The sequence below is a fragment of the Kryptolebias marmoratus genome, linkage group LG11 (genome assembly GCF_001649575.2).
Source record: "Kryptolebias marmoratus isolate JLee-2015 linkage group LG11, ASM164957v2, whole genome shotgun sequence".
NCBI lineage: Eukaryota > Metazoa > Chordata > Actinopteri > Cyprinodontiformes > Rivulidae > Kryptolebias > Kryptolebias marmoratus.
In genome coordinates, this window is record NC_051440.1 from 18,318,816 (window position 1) to 18,332,886 (window position 14,071).

Genomic DNA, 14,071 nt, shown 5'->3' on the forward strand with positions numbered 1-14,071 from the left:
AATCATCAAAATTAAACGAAATAAACATTTGAAATATATGAGTTTGTATGTAATGTATGAATATAATATACAAGTTTCACTTTTTAAATGGAATTACTGAAATCAATCTACTTTTTCATGATATTCTAATTTTATGACCAGCACCTGTATATGAAGTTATGTAACTGTTCCGGACAGTGAGGCTGAAAATGAATGGGTTAGGAGGGTTACTGTGTACCGATCCTGGGCTGTAGATTGAATAAATATCTCCTATTTTGTTGAAAATGTTGTCACAACTTCATCAGACTTCCCCCTTCTGTATGAAACTGTGTCCATTGCTAACAGCTCTGTAATAAATCACCACAAAGACAGTTTCCACTTCTTTAAATTCTTGGGTCCACCTTATTATTTCAGAAACTCCACTACCCCATACATAAAGGTGATAAAAGTGTCCGTATGTGTTTGTGCATGGCTTGGATGGAAGCGGGCACACTTCTTCAAGCTGAACTCTTAATATTTGCTCTTTAGGAAAATAGATGGCAGTAACGTTGAGGATGAGGGCAACATTGAGCTCACAGAGGACGGCCGCCCGGTGGCATCAACGCCACGTTCTGCCCCCCTGCTGGACTGCAGCTGCGGCGGTCTGCCTAAGCGCTACATCATCGCCATCCTGAGCGGCCTGGGCTTCTGCATCTCCTTCGGCATTCGATGCAATCTGGGTGTGGCCATTGTGGAGATGGTGAACAACAACACTGTCTACATCAATGGGACTCCAGTGCTTCAGGTACAAAGATGGATGGACTTTTACTTGTTTTGTTTTTTTAGGCACGTTTAAGGGGCTGTTTCTGCAGATACATTCCTGTCAGTCCTTAATACACACGAATGTCCTCCAGAAACAAAAAGGCACAGGAAAAAATTTAAATAATGTACCACAACTTTTATTTTATGGACAAAAATGACTACTTTTGAGCTTGTGGCAAATATGCATTATTATATAAAACATTATGATGATTTTATTTGTTGAAAAATACAGATTTAAAAGTTTACATTAATCCAGTGGGACTCCAAAGTCTGATCAAACTCTTGTGAGATTATCTGTGATCAAATATTTTCATGCATTTAATATAAAACTGTATGCTTTTGATACTTATTGACTAAATTAGGTTGCAAAAAAATAGAAAAAAAGAAGTGAGTTTAATTTGAATGGAAATTGCAAGTGTCATCCCTTGCAATAAATGTGCTGCTTTTTATAATTTCTGAATCTGTTTTCCTCCCTTTTCCAGAAAGCTCAGTTTAACTGGGACCCAGAAACGGTGGGGCTGATCCATGGATCCTTTTTCTGGGGCTACATCGTCACTCAGATCCCAGGCGGATTCATCTCCAACAAGCTGTCTGCCAACAGGTCGAGCGCATTCAGATTCAGTTGTGACACTTTCATTTTCTCCTCATAATATCACCAACAAAATGTGCCATATGTTACGGAGTACGCTCACCTATTTTCCTGTCATCGTACATTATACATGTTTCTAAATCCCCTCTGATGTGCATCACATTCAGTAGTGGGATGGACTCGACCTGCTGGTGACCTTCTCACTAGAATGAGGTTCAGTGCGTTCATTTAGTTTCACATTTAGAGGTTTGCAGACTTTTTACATGTTGAAAAGGAATAAGCAGAAAGAGGGCAAATTAAGAGTAAATATTTGGGGAGAACACCTCCTCGGGTCTTGCGGCTAAAGGGTTAAAGCTGTTCGATGTGTGGTGAGCGTTACTGATGGAGTAGATAGCGGTCCTGTAATAAAAGCTTCACAGGAAAAAAAAAAAAAAGGGACACACCACTGACAGAGTTAATAATGAAAGATCCTGCCTCTGATTTCTTTCTGAAACACCAGCCACTGGAATATTACAAGTGTCACTTACACGCTGTTTTGGAAAAAGGGAGGGGATGAGTGGGGGGGGTTCGAGGTGTGGGAGAAAAGGGAAGGAAGCCCAGCGGCACCGTGGTGGTGATGAAGCAGAAACTTATGAATTGAACGGGATGTTTTTATCTCAGACGGTGAGTGACAGAGGTGTGAGATCTGTCTGATATTCAGACATTAACTGTCATCGATTTAGAGACATAATGCCTGCAAATATTAGACATCTATGCTGCAGCTTTCAGACACCGGGTAGCTGCTGGAAGCAGCAGAAAGACTCGGTCAGTTCAATATGCTACACCAACATGAAGCTTTGTTTTAACTTCTTCTGCGGTACAGAAACATGGAAAAAACTAGGAGCTCTCAGAGAACCCAAACCTGCGGCAAGGCCATGCCGGATCATAATCTGGATCACCATAAAAATGAATCAATTGTTGTTGGGAATCTTTTTGTGACAACCCCAACATTTCCTGAAAGTTTCCTCCAAATCTGTTCATTGTTAGTTCTTATGTAACCTTTCAAACATAGACGGAGGTAACATAGGAGTCACCTGTGATCTTTACCTTTTTACCCTATGACCATGAAATCAATAGGCATCATCCTTGACCCACGAGGTGTCCAGCTGTTCCAACGTTGCAGAGTTAGAGCACAGGATCACGTGACCTTTGACCTTTACATTTTTACCAGTTCAGCACCAAGATAAAATCCCTTGTTCCTTGTACCGAGTTTGACGTTTCCTGAAAATTTCATGAAAATTCGTTCTTAAGTTTTTGAGTAATCTTGTGCTCGGACAGACAGACGGACAGGCAGACAGGCAGACAGACAGGGAGGCAGACAGACAGACAGGCAGGCAGACAGGCAGACAGGCAGACAGACAGGCAGACAGGCAGACAGACAGACAGGCAGACAGGCAGACAGACAGACAGACAGACAGAAAAGCAGACAGACAGACAGACAGACAGGCAGACAGAAAAGCAGACAGACAGACAGACAGACAGGCAGGCAGACAGACAGACAGACAGGCAGGCAGACAGACAGACAGATGCTACCAGAAACATAACCTCCTTGGAGGAGGTAATAAGTTTTTCCTTTCCAAATGCACGGAAATAAAAGCATTGAGTTAACTGACTCTTTCAGATGACTGTTAACTTATTTAGGCTGGGAATCTTGTGAATAATTACAAAACTGTTCAAGTTTTCTTATACATTTGGCTTCAAGTGACTAGTTTGATGGTTTACCATCAAACTGTGGGATAGTTTTCTCAGTTATTTAGTTAGAGGGTTTTAAACAGAAGTCTCTGTATAAAACACGTGGAACTAAACCAGTAGTCCTGTTAGCTTAGCTGAAATAACTGAATGTGGCGAGAAGCAGCGAGCTGATCCTGAACTTCTCAAACGTGATCTTCCTACCAGGACTTTTAACCTGTAAAACTGGACCCTAAATGGTTTTTTTTGTCAGCACTAGTTTTTGTTGTTGTGTATTTGTTAAAATGCATAAATCTTTTCACACCAAAGCATTTCAAATGGACTCTTGTTGTGATATTTTTTAACACTTTGTCTTTTTTTCCGTTAAGGGTGTTTGGAGCCGCCATTTTCTTGACGTCAGTGCTGAATATGTTCATCCCGTCTGCGGCGCGGGTGCACTATGGCTGCGTCATGTTTGTTCGCATCCTGCAGGGGTTAGTGGAGGTAAGAGATAAAACTAAGTGAGAAAACAAGACACCGTCTGCTACTTGGTTTTTAAAAAAAAGTGCATTAGAGATAAAAGATAAGGCAGCTCATTAATCTTCTGACACGACAGAAGATAAATCCATCTTTAAGCATGAAGCAACATGTGAACAAACAACACATTGTTCCCAGTTTGTCTCACTGTTGGGTCTTTGGCGTCACGTTTCAGTGCTTTTCTGTTAAATCTGCACTTTATTTGCAAGTTGCTGGGGGATGACAGGTAAAACAGAGAAAAGTTTGGAGAATAAAACATAAGACTTACTTTTTCTGTGGTTGTTTTTTAATTAGGATTTTTAAACAGCAGGTAAAATGAGCAGTTTGAAATTAACGACAACTCTTGTCAAAATTGGAGATTACAGCTTGCTTAATATCCCCTGCCTCATTCTCCAGAAACACGGGAGAAGGATGGTTATTGCATAAACCAGTGGTTCCCAAACTTTTCAGCTTCCGACCCATAAAATAACAGTAACGAACGTGTGTGACCCCATCTGCTGGCTGCTTAAATATCCAAAAGTGCTAATGATCCTATTAAATAAGAGCATAATGACAACATAAATAGTTTTAGCATCCATTTTTCTATTTTTGGAATCATTAAATGACTTGTATTTCAATTCTCTGTAACAATTATGGTGTAAATATATCATAAAAACTGGGTTTTTAATTGTAACTTGATATCTGGAGATTATCTAAGCACCCCTACTTGGTGTTGGGTGACCCACATTAGGGTCTACACCAAACCAGAAGTGTAGAAGTCAAAAATCAAAATTTCATTTAATTACACTATATTAGGTACTCCAGGACAACAGCTTGCAGCTTAAAATCTAGTTAATAAAACGTTAATAATCAAAATCACCACACACATTTAAGACCTCACAAAAGGAACAACCTTTCAATATATCTTGCTTTTCTCAAAGCTTCATCTTCATCTTTATTTGATAATTAATATAGAATATGTAGATAAACAGAAATTTATATTCATTTATCATTTTTACTGTAAATAGAGAGAAGTAGTCTTATATCTGGAAACACGTGAATGTAGTATTTTTTTATTTTTATGTGCAGAAAGAGGATTAATTTGACCATCAGGGCTCTCAGCATGTAGTGTAGGGATTCCTGTGGTATCTAAATGAGATTAATGATGCCAAAAGGAGTTCCCAAGGTGTGTTAACATAATAATATAACATTATTATATGACAAACAAGGTATTAAACCCAAACCCATCAAGTCCAATCAAACTTTATTTATAAAAGCATCGTTCATACAGCAGTGTGTCACACAAAACATAAAAGAAAAGTGAAGCAGACAAGAAACACATACAAGATCATTTCAAACAATAACAAAGCTGTGTTGTTTTTTTTTAAATAAAGAAACAAAAAAGCTACTGCCCTGGCGGGTCAGGTCCACAGGGAGAAAAGCAACGACTAAAACTGAGTTTGCTAACACAATTAGGAGGTAAAACAGGATCTGGCAGCAAACAAATGAATCTTGGCTGTAAAAATACTGAGGGAGCAACAAACTAAAATGCACTGATTAACAAATGGAAAGCAGGTGTGTGGGGAGAGCAGAAGCCAAAGAAACAAAGTAATAAGAAAACACGACAAGAGAAACCAAAACGAGTCCAAATCTAAACCTAAAACATCTGAACTGTGACACAAAGAAGGAATAATACAGTATTTGGTGATTTTAAAGGAGCCAGATGAGCAGATTTTAATGTCAAAAGGTGATTTTAAGTCAATCTTTGACCTTTTGACCTCCTCCATCTCGTCCCTGACAGGGGGTCACCTACCCAGCGTGCCATGGGATGTGGTCCAAGTGGGCACCGCCTCTGGAGCGAAGCCGACTGGCCACCACATCATTCTGCGGTGAGCTGCTTTCTATCGTTCACCGAAAACCGTGCGTGGCTTTCCTCCGGAACGAACATCTTCTACGCAGCCTCAAAAGTCAGAGCGGGGCCGGTCAGTAAATGGCCGCGAGAGAAAGAGACAGAGAGCTTGTTTTGCTTTGCAGATCTCTCTGTTCAAATGAAAATAGCCGCGTTGCACTTTAAGTTGGTGCCATGACAACCCGGGCATCAAAACCCTCTTGACATTATCTGTTAATGAACCCAGCTCACCTGTATAATCTGAAGGAGCTTCTCCCTCCATTCACCTAAATGAAGTGTCACATCGCATGCTGTCCAAAAGCACTCTGACGCTCGCTGCTCTATTGAAAACAGCAGCGGCAGACGGGAGAAAAGACGCTGAAACACCTTTTCAGTAATGGCAGCGCTAATGACTCATTTTGACCGCACTTGTTCAGTGACACTAATGCATTTCTTTGATTTGTTTTCACCTATTAGGACACATTTTTTTTTACCTCCATAATGTTGCAGATGCAAGATCACAGCTGTTTGCTTTTTAAAACTTCTGAAAAGAAATGCGTGAAAGAAAGAAAATACTTTGTGATGTTTTGTTGCCAGGGTCCTACGCGGGAGCGGTGATCGCCATGCCTTTAGCTGGAGTGATGGTTCAGTATGTTGGCTGGCCGTCAGTCTTTTATATTTATGGTAAGGAAGATTACAACAAACATAAAAACTACACAGCAAACTCCCATAAGAGCTTTATGTCTAAACACATTGATGCACAAAAACGGGAATAAAACAGAAGCACTAAACATAGAAGCCTTATTAATTAATTATAATCCGGATCACAATCTGGATCAGCACCAAAACGGAATCCATAGTTTTTTGTGACAACACCAACATTTCCTCAACATTTCATTCAAATCTGTTCATTAGTTTTTACCTGATCTTTGCTAACAGACAGACAAACCAACACAACCGAAAACAGAGCGTCCTTGGTGGAGGTAAAGAAGGGGTTATCTGTGACCTTAAACACTAAAGAAAAAACATTTTAACTCCTTCACTTCCTGCTGGATTAACTCTTAATAATCAATCATTTAAGCACACTTAAAGCATTAGCCAGCTGTTAATAAATCTGGTAGTTTAATGAAGTCTGTGTTTATTTACAACAACCCATTCAGTCTTTTTATGATGGGTTCTTACATAAAAGTACAGTTTAATGTTATATAAACGAGTTTTCTTGATGTCTCTGCCTGTTGTACTTTAGGCTCTAAGTTTTATCTGAACTGCTTTAGAGTTTGATTAAAATTATCACCAGTCGCATAAAATTGGTGTCTTGGCAAAGGTGTTTTATTAAAAAGCCTCTCTGATTTTGCAGCGATACGATCTCATGATTTATTGATGTAAATTAGCATTTTCCTGTCCTACCTCTGTGAGTCACGCCAGCGTCGTTTTTAATATTGGAGATTCTTGCGATCTAGAAGAGATCTGTGCTGGGTTTAATTAATTTGTCCCGCACTCAAGTTACTTTTTCTATGCCTTTAAAAATGTGTTTTTCTGCAAAGATAGCCGCCTCCGAGTGCACATGTGAATGACTGATTTCTGCTCTGGTTGTTGTTGTTGTCTCGTGAAAAGGAGTTTTTGGGATCATGTGGTATATCCTCTGGCTCCTGCTGGCCTACGGAAGTCCTGCTGCTCATCCCACGATCACAGACGAGGAGAGGTCGTACATCGAGTCGGCCATCGGCGAAACCGTTCACCAGTTAGCTGTTACCGAGGTGAGCGTCTTCAACAAGCCGAGGATTCAGGCCTACAGCCTTAAGTGAAAATCTGACGCCCCTTTTTTTATCCTTCAATTGCAGAAATTCAAGACCCCGTGGCGTCGCTTCTTTACCTCCATGCCCGTCTACGCCATCATTGTGGCGAACTTCTGCCGCAGCTGGACCTTCTACCTGCTTCTCATCAGCCAGCCGGCGTATTTTGAGGAGGTGTTCGGCTTCCCTATCAGCAAGGTGTGCCTCGCACTTCCAGCAAAGCTGTTTTAGGGACAGGATTAAAGACCGACTCTTCATTTCTGCAGGAATGACATTTTCTAACTAAAAGAAAGTTTGGAAGTTTGATTAAACACTGATTTATAAATCATGTTTCTGTTTAATCAAAAACTTAAACATATTAGAAACTTTAAATTAGAGAAATTCGGTGTCACTGCTGATGGCTGAATGACTGAAATTAGGCTGATATTCGCTGCTGAGGAAACTGAAACCAAGTCGTTGAGGCTGAAAGAAGCAGAACAGTAGCTAAAAGCTAAGAGGAGAAAAAAGGCTACATATAAGCTAAAAGAAACAAAACTTGTTAAAGTAGCAAAACATTTGCTAAAAGTAAGAAAAGGATTAGTAAAAGATAAAAGTGACAAATGATAAAAGTAGCAAAAACAGCTAAAAACGTATTTGTATCACAAAGCAAGCTAGAAGCTAAAAGTAGCACTGCCCTATGAGATCCAGCTGGCCTGCAGGATCTGGGAGAGATCTTAGACTCACCCCCACATCTAACACCACAACAGAGTGTCTTCAGTCAGAGGCTTCTTCAGACCGCTGTCCACAGCCATCAGCATCTATAACAACTCTTTAACCAAACCAGGATGAGGAGCTACGACATTTAATTTTCCTTTGGGATTAATAAAGTATTTTTAAACATATAAATATAAACTATTTGCAGATTGATGCATCTGTTCTTCAGCTTCAGTTGCATGAGTTTGTGTTTAAACTGTGTCCAGGTGGGGATCCTGTCTGCTGTCCCCCACATGGTGATGACGATCGTCGTCCCTATCGGAGGGCAGCTGGCGGACTTTTTACGCAGCAAAAAAATCATGTCTACGACGAACGTGAGGAAGCTAATGAACTGTGGAGGTACGGTGGGTGAGGAGCACCTTTAACGCTGCAGAGATGCCCAGACAGTGATGGACAGCGTCGGTCCTCAATCAGAACTGTGATAACGTTGTGACTGTAAACCAAAATGCTGTTAAAATAAGTGAGGGGTAAATCCAGCAGCCTGTAAATAAATGTACTCAGACAAGTGAAATTTGGCTCATGTTTCTGTAGTTTGAGGGAATCCTTCCTAATTGAACTTTAGTTTCCATTTAACTTTGAGTTTAGAAAGGTATTGGTCCATTTCCTGTCCATACTCTGTGGACGTTTTGACCACATCTTCACGAACAAAACTTTTTCTCTGTGTTTCAGGGTTCGGGATGGAGGCCTCTCTGCTGCTGGTGGTTGGATTTTCTCACACTCGAGGTGTCGCCATTTCCTTCCTCGTTCTCGCCGTGGGCTTCAGTGGGTTTGCCATTTCAGGTGATTTTAAACTCAGTGTAAAAGTCATAAAGCTCAGTGAAACATCCCCACACATAAACATCCTGTAAATCGCCCTTTTTTTTCCAACCTTTTATTTTGAATTCCCAGAGTGCACAAAGGAAAATGCCCTGAATATTTGATAGATTTGTTGTCAGGGCAACAAAAACAGAAAAGCTTATTTTGTGGCATCGCTGCGTTCATTTTAAACAAATCAAGCGTGTTTTCTGTGGTTAGGTTTTAATGTGAATCATCTGGACATTGCTCCTCGCTACGCTAGCATCCTGATGGGCATTTCCAATGGAGTCGGAACGCTGTCCGGAATGGTGTGCCCCCTGATTGTTGGAGCGCTGACCAAACACAAGGTAAAACTCACTTTTATTTAAATACGCATCAGTGTAGTGTTTAACTTTTAAATCTTTGTTTCCACAAAACTTTGGGCAATGTTTAAATATCCAATTAGCTACAAACTAGTTATTCTGTAATTTAAGTGGCAATAGACACTTGAGTACATTAAATATGACATGTATTATCTATTTTTTTCTGTAAAAGACTCAAAGAATGAGGAAACAATTGTTGAATACTAAAGAGAAGAGAATGAAAACATGAATATCTGTTAGAGCTGTTTTTGTGTTTGCTGAGGTTGATATGCTGTGGCGGCCATCATGAATTGGGTTGACTTCAAAAGTTAATCAGTTTTGGATGAACACCCAGTGATTATTACCTAAAAGTGTGGTTTAGTTTGTGTAGTTTGTCAGATTTAAAGTGTGTAGTTCTGTAATTTGTGAATGCCTTGTCCTCTGGGTGAAAAGAAACAATGAATCACCACAGAGACAAACGTTTTCAACATCTTTTTTAAAGAGGCATCAAATAAAACATGAGCAGAGATACAAAAAGGAACAATTTGTTTGCTGATTTGCATATTATTTCATGCAAAGCACCCCGTCTTTAAAAAAAAAAACAATCACATATCTCATACATAACACCACATAAACAACAAAAGTGAGATTTCTTTGAAATCTCCTTTCCTGAAACATCCAGAAAAACATCACATGAAGTTCAGCCTCAGTGTCTTTTGGCTCTGTCTGTTTAAATTAATACAGAAATGATTTTTGCAGACACTTTAATAGCAGCTCTTCCTAATTTATTGTATTGTAAAGTGAAGTATGTGGGATTTTTAGCGCTTTAAGCAAAGCAGGGATCTGAAGTCAGGAGTTTGTCACTGAAGCATCAGCCAGATCACCCTCTGACGCCGTTCGTCTCCCCCCTGCAGACTCGTCTGGAGTGGCAGAACGTCTTCGTTATCGCGTCCATGGTGCATTACTCAGGGGTCATCTTCTACGCCATCTTCGCCTCGGGAGAGCAGCAGGACTGGGCCAACCCCGAGAGCCTGAGCGAGGACAAAGTCGGCATTATCGACGAGGACGAGCTGGCCGAGGAGTCGGAGCTCACCAACGAGATCGCGCTGGCTCCCAAAAAGACTTACGGGACGACGGACAGCTCACACGCTCAGAAGCGCGACTGGAAGAAGAAGAGAGGCGCGACGGTGCAGGAGGAAGACGAGCAGCACTACGGGAACGGGGACTACCAGGACGGGTACCAGTGAGGCGCCGGGTGTAGGACTTCCAAAGCTGAATGTCTGCTGTCACTCCTGCAGATAACAGCAGCTGCAGCATCATCTGCACCTCAAGATGATGTTTTTTTTTAATTTTTATCTTTGATCAATACACCTTGATAGGGATCTACAGAAAAATCAATCCAATTTAACATTTTTGTTAGAGAACCACTAAAAAAATGAACAATTAGGAAGGAAAAAATGCAATGGTTAATGAACAGAATGGCAAATTTTAATTTGTATATGACATATGTGTGTTTAGCAGAGTGGAAACCTTCGGACCAGCCAGCACCATGTTAAAAAAACATGAGAAACATATCAGACAAACTTTGTTTGTTTTCTGCCACCTGTGCTGATCCCCGTTTCCTTGTGTCAGCTATGCAACCTGAAACAAATCTGTCCAACTGAAATGTAATGATGGGACTTAAAGAGACAGTTCGGATCTTTTAAAAAGGTTATGAACATTGAATATCTTACCTGTTGCAGATAGCTCTTTGAAGGACCAGCTAACAACTGGTTTGAGTGAATTGGCGTCACCTTAAAAACTCCTTTAACTGCAAAACTTTCACAGCAGTTCATGCTATGGTATTTTTTAAAGCTTTACACCATTGCCAGTTCTGCGTTACATGGTTATTCCAGCAAAATCATTATGATATTCCTGCTGCAGGTGCACCAGACAATGCTACAGCTAGCTGCTGCTGCTATTTGCACTTACAGATGACCATAAATTTTCTATGAATAACCATGAAATGTGAAACTGACAGCGACCTCTACGAAGGTTTTGGGATTAAAGTTGTTTAAGGATGACGAGCCATTAACTTGTCAGAGTTGAACTCTGTTCCTCCAAACGGAAGTTGTTCAAAGAACAATGGTTCCAAAAGTTGAGGTTGGGACCCCATTGTGGGCCCTGAAACATATAGGTTGGGTCTGGAAATGATTTCCAGAATTAATTACATTTAAATATGACCATATTTATTTGTCTGACTTGTTGTAAGAGAGTGCGGTTAGTGCACTGAAATCATCATTATGCATTTGTTTAATGGACCAGTTATGTTTGTCAACTATAAACTGGTCAGGGTCACGGGTCTGTCCCGCTGTCAGAAGCTGAAATGTTTGGGAACCACTGGTGCACAACAGGTAACATGTTAGTTGTTCTTAACGGTTCCACAGTATCCCACTTTCACAGATGTGATCTCGAACTTTAAAGCAACCCACAGTGTTAACGTCGAGTTTTTGTTCTTTTCTGTCCCTCGTATGTGTTTGCTGTTCCCGTACCGGGTCACCGCTTTTGCTTTTGCTTGCCGTTCTCGTTCCTGTTCAAGAAGGTCCGCTTGGGATGCATTTTTGTATCGGCTTCATTATGTAAAGCGCTCTGAGCTCGTAACGGGACAAAATGGATGCTGAGCTCTGTGTTTACACTGGTATTAAAACTCTGTTCATTCTGCAGGTGTTTGCCTTCTGTCTTTGAAACACGGAGACCCTTTTAGCTCCTTAAAATACGTGCGGAAGGTTTTTACCTTCATCTTGAAATAATGTGGTAAGTCCACTCACTGGTATTGTTGCTGTAGAAGAAGAGAAACAGTTTATAAATGACTGCTTTACTGTTTGACGACTTTAATTTGATTTGCACATGAACACATGTAATAAACTTCATTACTATAAAGAACCGAGAGACTGAAAACCTCTGAAGATGTGGGTTATTGAGTGACATGTCTGTAAGTGATGCATATTCATTTGTGTTAACGAAACAAAAATTATGTTTTTTAGGTCCCTGTACTCAGGAAATCTCAAGCATTTCAAACCAGTTTATGAAAACAGTACTTTATAAGCCTTTTTCATTGCTGTTAATTTGGCATTACCTGGTTATTTACACAGAATTCTGTGTTTTCTTGCAAGCGCAGACGGCAGCAGCGGCTAGCTGTAGCATTTCCAGTACATCTTGGAGCAGGATTTTCATAATATTTCTGCCAGATTAACCTCATAATGCAACACAGGCTGTGGTGTAAAGGCTTGAATAACTGTGTTTGCATGAACAAAGATGATATTTTTGAGAGTGGAAGATTTTTTCAAGATGGCAGCAATCCGCCGGTCTTTGCCACACTTGAGCTAGCTGTTAGCTTCTCAGTCCAGTCAGATTTAAGGTACTATCTCACTGCTGGAGAGTAGCTGGAGACTCAAAAATTTGGGAAAATGGGCAAATTTTCAGTTGTAGTCTCACTGAATTATGCCATGTTTTGAGTGACCAGATTATAAAAATCTAGGCTTACTGTCATGTGCATTGCTTACAGAGCTGTATTCTTGGCCATGCATATTTTTTTTTGCCCAACTTTGCCCTCTTTACACCCACTTTGACAGCTTTTCTCCAAGTTTATAATTTAGTCTACTGGAGCACACTTTTGAAATTAAGACAGGCAGATTTGGACCAGTTTTTAAACTATTATTATTTAGAATTGGTGTGGGTTTTTTAGACCTGGACATGTTTTCTGTCAGAAGGGAGCTCCTGTGGCTCTGCTGGCTCTTGATTTGGGTTGGAGACATCTGCGAGATCTGGACAGAGACAACGTTGCACCTGTGTGACTCACGTAAGGAAACTGAGAATCAGGGCATACATTTTCAGACATTTAGGAGACTCCTGCACAAATACCGTTCACCAAGTAGTCGCCAACACTCACAACCAAGCGAGATACTCAGAAAAAGATACGGTATTAGAAGACCTAAAGAAAACTTCAGAGCAGATTTCAGAGCAGAAACAGAATTTTTCATTAAGTTGACGTTTGACGAATTTCCTCCACTGTGATGCCTGAGTAACGATGTGAAGAACAGCTTTAAAATAAAAGACTGTCACTTTTCAGAGCAATCGTTCAAACTGTTCTGACTTGTTTCCAGTGTTTCTCCCTCTTCCCCCTCAAAACAATCTTCGTAAGTTATTATTGATAACTTGTTCCTGTTGCTCGTTTATGTCACGATTCAAACATCTCACAGACGGGTCTGTTTCTAACCACACTGTAAACATCCTCTGTGTTATCAATCTCTGTCCGCTTCTGTTTTAATTACTGGACAGGATATTTCTTGTAGGCGTTTAGCCCCATCGTGTTTAAGATTGTTCTGCCTGAAAAGCTCCTAAATAAGCTTTGTGTGATTTGGCCATGAAAAAGATAACGATTTTCACATTGTGATAAGAGATTTCAAGGTTATGGACTTTGTTGCCGGTTGTCCTTGTAGTACTCTGAAGTTGTGTCGAGCATGTGATCATTTGTGCTGCTTTCCAGGATGTGTTTTCTGTCATTTCGTGTCTTTCAGAACAACGGGAGTCAGTAACAGACCCTCCCCAAAAAAATAGATAGAAGTCAAACCAACAGCTACTCTCCACTCCTGAACCCAAACATATGTAAGAAGGCTCATTTGAGTCGGGTCACTTCATTCCTTGCATGCTCTCAAACATAAACCAGATAGTCCACAAACAGCAACCAATGGCAAAGGTTCTGTTTATTTCAGGGAGCTGGTCTGTTGACTCAGAAGGGCCTCTTTGGATGGAGCAACAACCCATCAATGATTAAACTATTCCTCTTTTTTTATAAATTAAGATTAATGAAGGTAAAAGGAATTTAATTAGCTGTGCTCATCTCTGCTCACCTGGTACTCACTGAGGTAAA

The 14,071-nt window shown here is 40.4% G+C and overlaps 1 protein-coding gene across 1 annotated transcript in view; it reads left to right on the forward strand.

Moving 5' to 3' along the window:
• slc17a8 (solute carrier family 17 member 8) overlaps window positions 1-11,864 on the forward strand; it is a 15,327-nt gene extending 3,463 nt beyond the window's left edge. Inside the window, exons 2-12 of the mRNA XM_017422977.3 lie at window positions 508-763; window positions 1,263-1,381; window positions 3,466-3,580; window positions 5,394-5,481; window positions 6,078-6,164; window positions 7,095-7,237; window positions 7,322-7,471; window positions 8,233-8,365; window positions 8,696-8,806; window positions 9,041-9,168; window positions 10,077-11,864. Coding sequence (XP_017278466.1) covers window positions 508-763; window positions 1,263-1,381; window positions 3,466-3,580; window positions 5,394-5,481; window positions 6,078-6,164; window positions 7,095-7,237; window positions 7,322-7,471; window positions 8,233-8,365; window positions 8,696-8,806; window positions 9,041-9,168; window positions 10,077-10,409 — 1,663 coding nt within the window. The 3' untranslated portion in view covers window positions 10,410-11,864. The remainder of the gene's footprint in view (window positions 1-507; window positions 764-1,262; window positions 1,382-3,465; window positions 3,581-5,393; window positions 5,482-6,077; window positions 6,165-7,094; window positions 7,238-7,321; window positions 7,472-8,232; window positions 8,366-8,695; window positions 8,807-9,040; window positions 9,169-10,076) is intronic.
• Window positions 11,865-14,071: the final 2,207 nt, after the last annotated feature.